General features: G+C 49.4%; 1 protein-coding gene across 1 annotated transcript; it reads left to right on the top strand.

The window, feature by feature from the left end:
- On the top strand, positions 270–1,754 carry LOC109713283 (UPF0481 protein At3g47200-like). Its single transcript, XM_020237285.1, has one exon. The coding sequence runs from the start codon at positions 270–272 to the stop codon at positions 1,752–1,754; it is 1,485 nt and encodes a 494-aa protein (XP_020092874.1).

The following is a 2,686-nucleotide window of genomic DNA, read 5'->3' as shown; positions in this document are numbered from 1 at the left end:
CTATATGTTTAAAAAAATATCAATTAATTATAATTAAATAAACTAAAAATTAGATAGTATATTAGTAACATTTTAAAAAGGAACAGTTCAAATAAATTTCGTGCGATTTCCCCTACAAGCTTTTTAGGGGAAAGAAAAACAACTCTTTTTAGAAGGACTTAATTTATTGCCCTTTGTGCCGGCCGACTGGATCTGGAACAGGTAATGTAGGGAGGGAGGTTACATACCGAGGACGATCGTTGACTGCACAGGATAGCTGCCGGCCGGCGATGGCACAGGATCAGGGAGAGGCGGTCGCCGTAGACATCGAGGATGCCGTGCTGAGCTCCGTCAGGTCGAACATCAACGCCTTACACCGCAACCCGATGGCGCCGGAGAGCTTCACCATCTTCCGCGTTCCGGCGCACGTCCGGCAGCGCAACACGCACCTCTACGAGCCCCGGATGGTCTCCGTCGGCCCCTACGGCCGCGGCGACGGCCCCGTCCTCCGCGCCATGGAGCAGCACAAGTGGCGCTACCTGCAGGACTTCCTCTCCCGCAACCCCTACAACTGCATCGATCACTACATAGCCGAGATCAGGGTGCTGGAGCCTCGGGCGCGGCGGTGCTACTTCGAGCCCGTCGACCTCAGCGCCGATGCGTTCGTGGAGATGCTGCTCCTCGACGGGTGCTTCGTCCTCGAGTTCATCATCAAGTGGAGCCAGGGGGACGACGACAGCGTCTGCACCGCCGGATGGAGCTTGCCGCTCGTGCGCGGCGACCTGCTCCTGCTCGAGAACCAGATCCCCCTCTTCGTGCTCGAGAAGCTGTTCGAGCTCGTCACGTTCACCATGGACGACGAGGAGATACCCTCCCTGATGGAGCTTCTCGTGAACTACCTCGCGAGCAGAAACGTCGAGAGGCCCGAGGAAGAGATGCTCGCCAGTCGCGTCTCCGCCGCCGTTTCGGTGCACGGCGAAGCCAAAGATTTCCACCACCTGTTGCATCTCTACTACCGCTGCTACATCCCGAAACCACAAACTGACCCGAGGGGCAGTACCATCTGCGGTACTATTCTCAAATGGTTAAACCCGACTAAGATCTTCGCCTCCCTCCTCTCTTATCTCCGAATAAAGATTTCCCGATCGCAGGCGCCGGCGGATAAGAAACGATCGCCGAATACGATCCCGTCCGCGACCGAGCTCGAGGAGGCCGGAGTGACGTTTAAGAGGAAGGGCGAGAAGAGGAAAAGGAACGAGAGTGATCAGCATCATCCCGGTTCGTTCCTGGACGTCGCATTTCACGACGGCGTGCTCGAGATCCCATTCCTCTCGGTGGAGAACTCGACGTTATCGCGGTTCACGAACCTCGTGGCATTCGAGCAGTGCGGCGGGTGCAAGCCGGAGGAGGCGTACATGACGAGCTACGCGACGTTCATGGACTGCATCATCGACACGCCGGCAGACGTCGCGATACTCCACCAGAGCGGGATCCTGGAGAACAAGCTGGCGAGCGACAAGGAGCTGGCGGTGTTCTTCAACCAGCTCTCCGACTGCGCCGCCATGGATTTCGAGAAGCACTACCTCGCCGGGTTGTTCCGGGACGTGAGGAAGTACTGCGATTCCGATTGGCCCAAGTGGAGGGCGAAGCTGGTCAGGGACTATTTCGGCAACCCGTGGGCCATCCTTTCCTTGATCGCAGCAGTTTTCGTTCTTGTTTTCACCTTCCTGCAGACCTTCTACACCGTCTTCCCTTACTACCATCCTAGGAATTAGTTTGCCTCAGGGGATGCTCTGCTTGTACGCTCAAGTGATTATACCAGTGTGAAATTGTTGATCTCTGGATTGGAAAATATGTAAGATTTATGCTCATCTAATCTAGAATTAGAATAACTGATTTCTATTATCTTTATTTGATTTGAGAGGATTTCATTTCAAAGAAAATTAATTTTCCTTCGGATAATTTACAACAGTGGACATGGAAACAATCCTTGATTTCAGAAGGATTGACAAAAAAAAAAAAGAAAAAGAAAAAGAAAAAGATATTGGCACCGATATTCAAATTTAAATTATAGATCCAAATTTGAATTTAAGTTTGATATATATAATTAGAAATTTTTAGTTGGGTACGCATGCAACTGTAATATTTGATCTGATGGGTCCTGTGATTGGAGCTGGCGGCGAGTTCCGGGAACTGTTTAGAGCGAAGGAGGGCGCAACAAAGAAGAAGGGGTTCTCCATTTTTGCTGCCGGTTGGTGGGTCCTGTGGTTGGAAAGAAACAGAATAATTTTCGAGGGCCAAAGAGCTGATCCTGTTCGGCTGCTGTGCTGTGCTGTGCTGTGCTGTGTGGTATACGATGTTTAGGGAGGCTGTGGGATGAGATCGGCGTGCCTCGACGAGTGCTAATTACCTGGCTTCAACAATTTCAGTTTTTTTTCTCACGCTCTACGATGGACGCCTCTAGTTGCTTCACACTGGTTGTAAGGAAAATTTTAAAGTAATAAATTTTATTTATTGATTTTTAGTAAATGGATGCGATTTTTAGTGAAAGGATGCAATTTTTAGTGAATGGATACAAGCCTGAGTGAATAAATGCAACTCTAATTAACGAATATGACTTTTAGTGAAAGAATATGACATAAAAAGACACATTTTTATAGTGTGTCTCTTCGTACAAATATCCATTGAAATCAATGATTATGATTAT

This window comes from Ananas comosus, linkage group 7, assembly GCF_001540865.1.
Source record: "Ananas comosus cultivar F153 linkage group 7, ASM154086v1, whole genome shotgun sequence".
Lineage (NCBI taxonomy): Eukaryota > Viridiplantae > Streptophyta > Magnoliopsida > Poales > Bromeliaceae > Ananas > Ananas comosus.
This window is presented reverse-complemented; position numbering and strand designations above follow the sequence as displayed.

Bases quoted from the DNA above. Each gene is read 5' to 3' on its own strand.
- LOC109713283 (XM_020237285.1), top strand. From the start codon at position 270: ATGGCACAGGATCAGGGAGAGGCGGTCGCCGTAGACATCGAGGATGCC.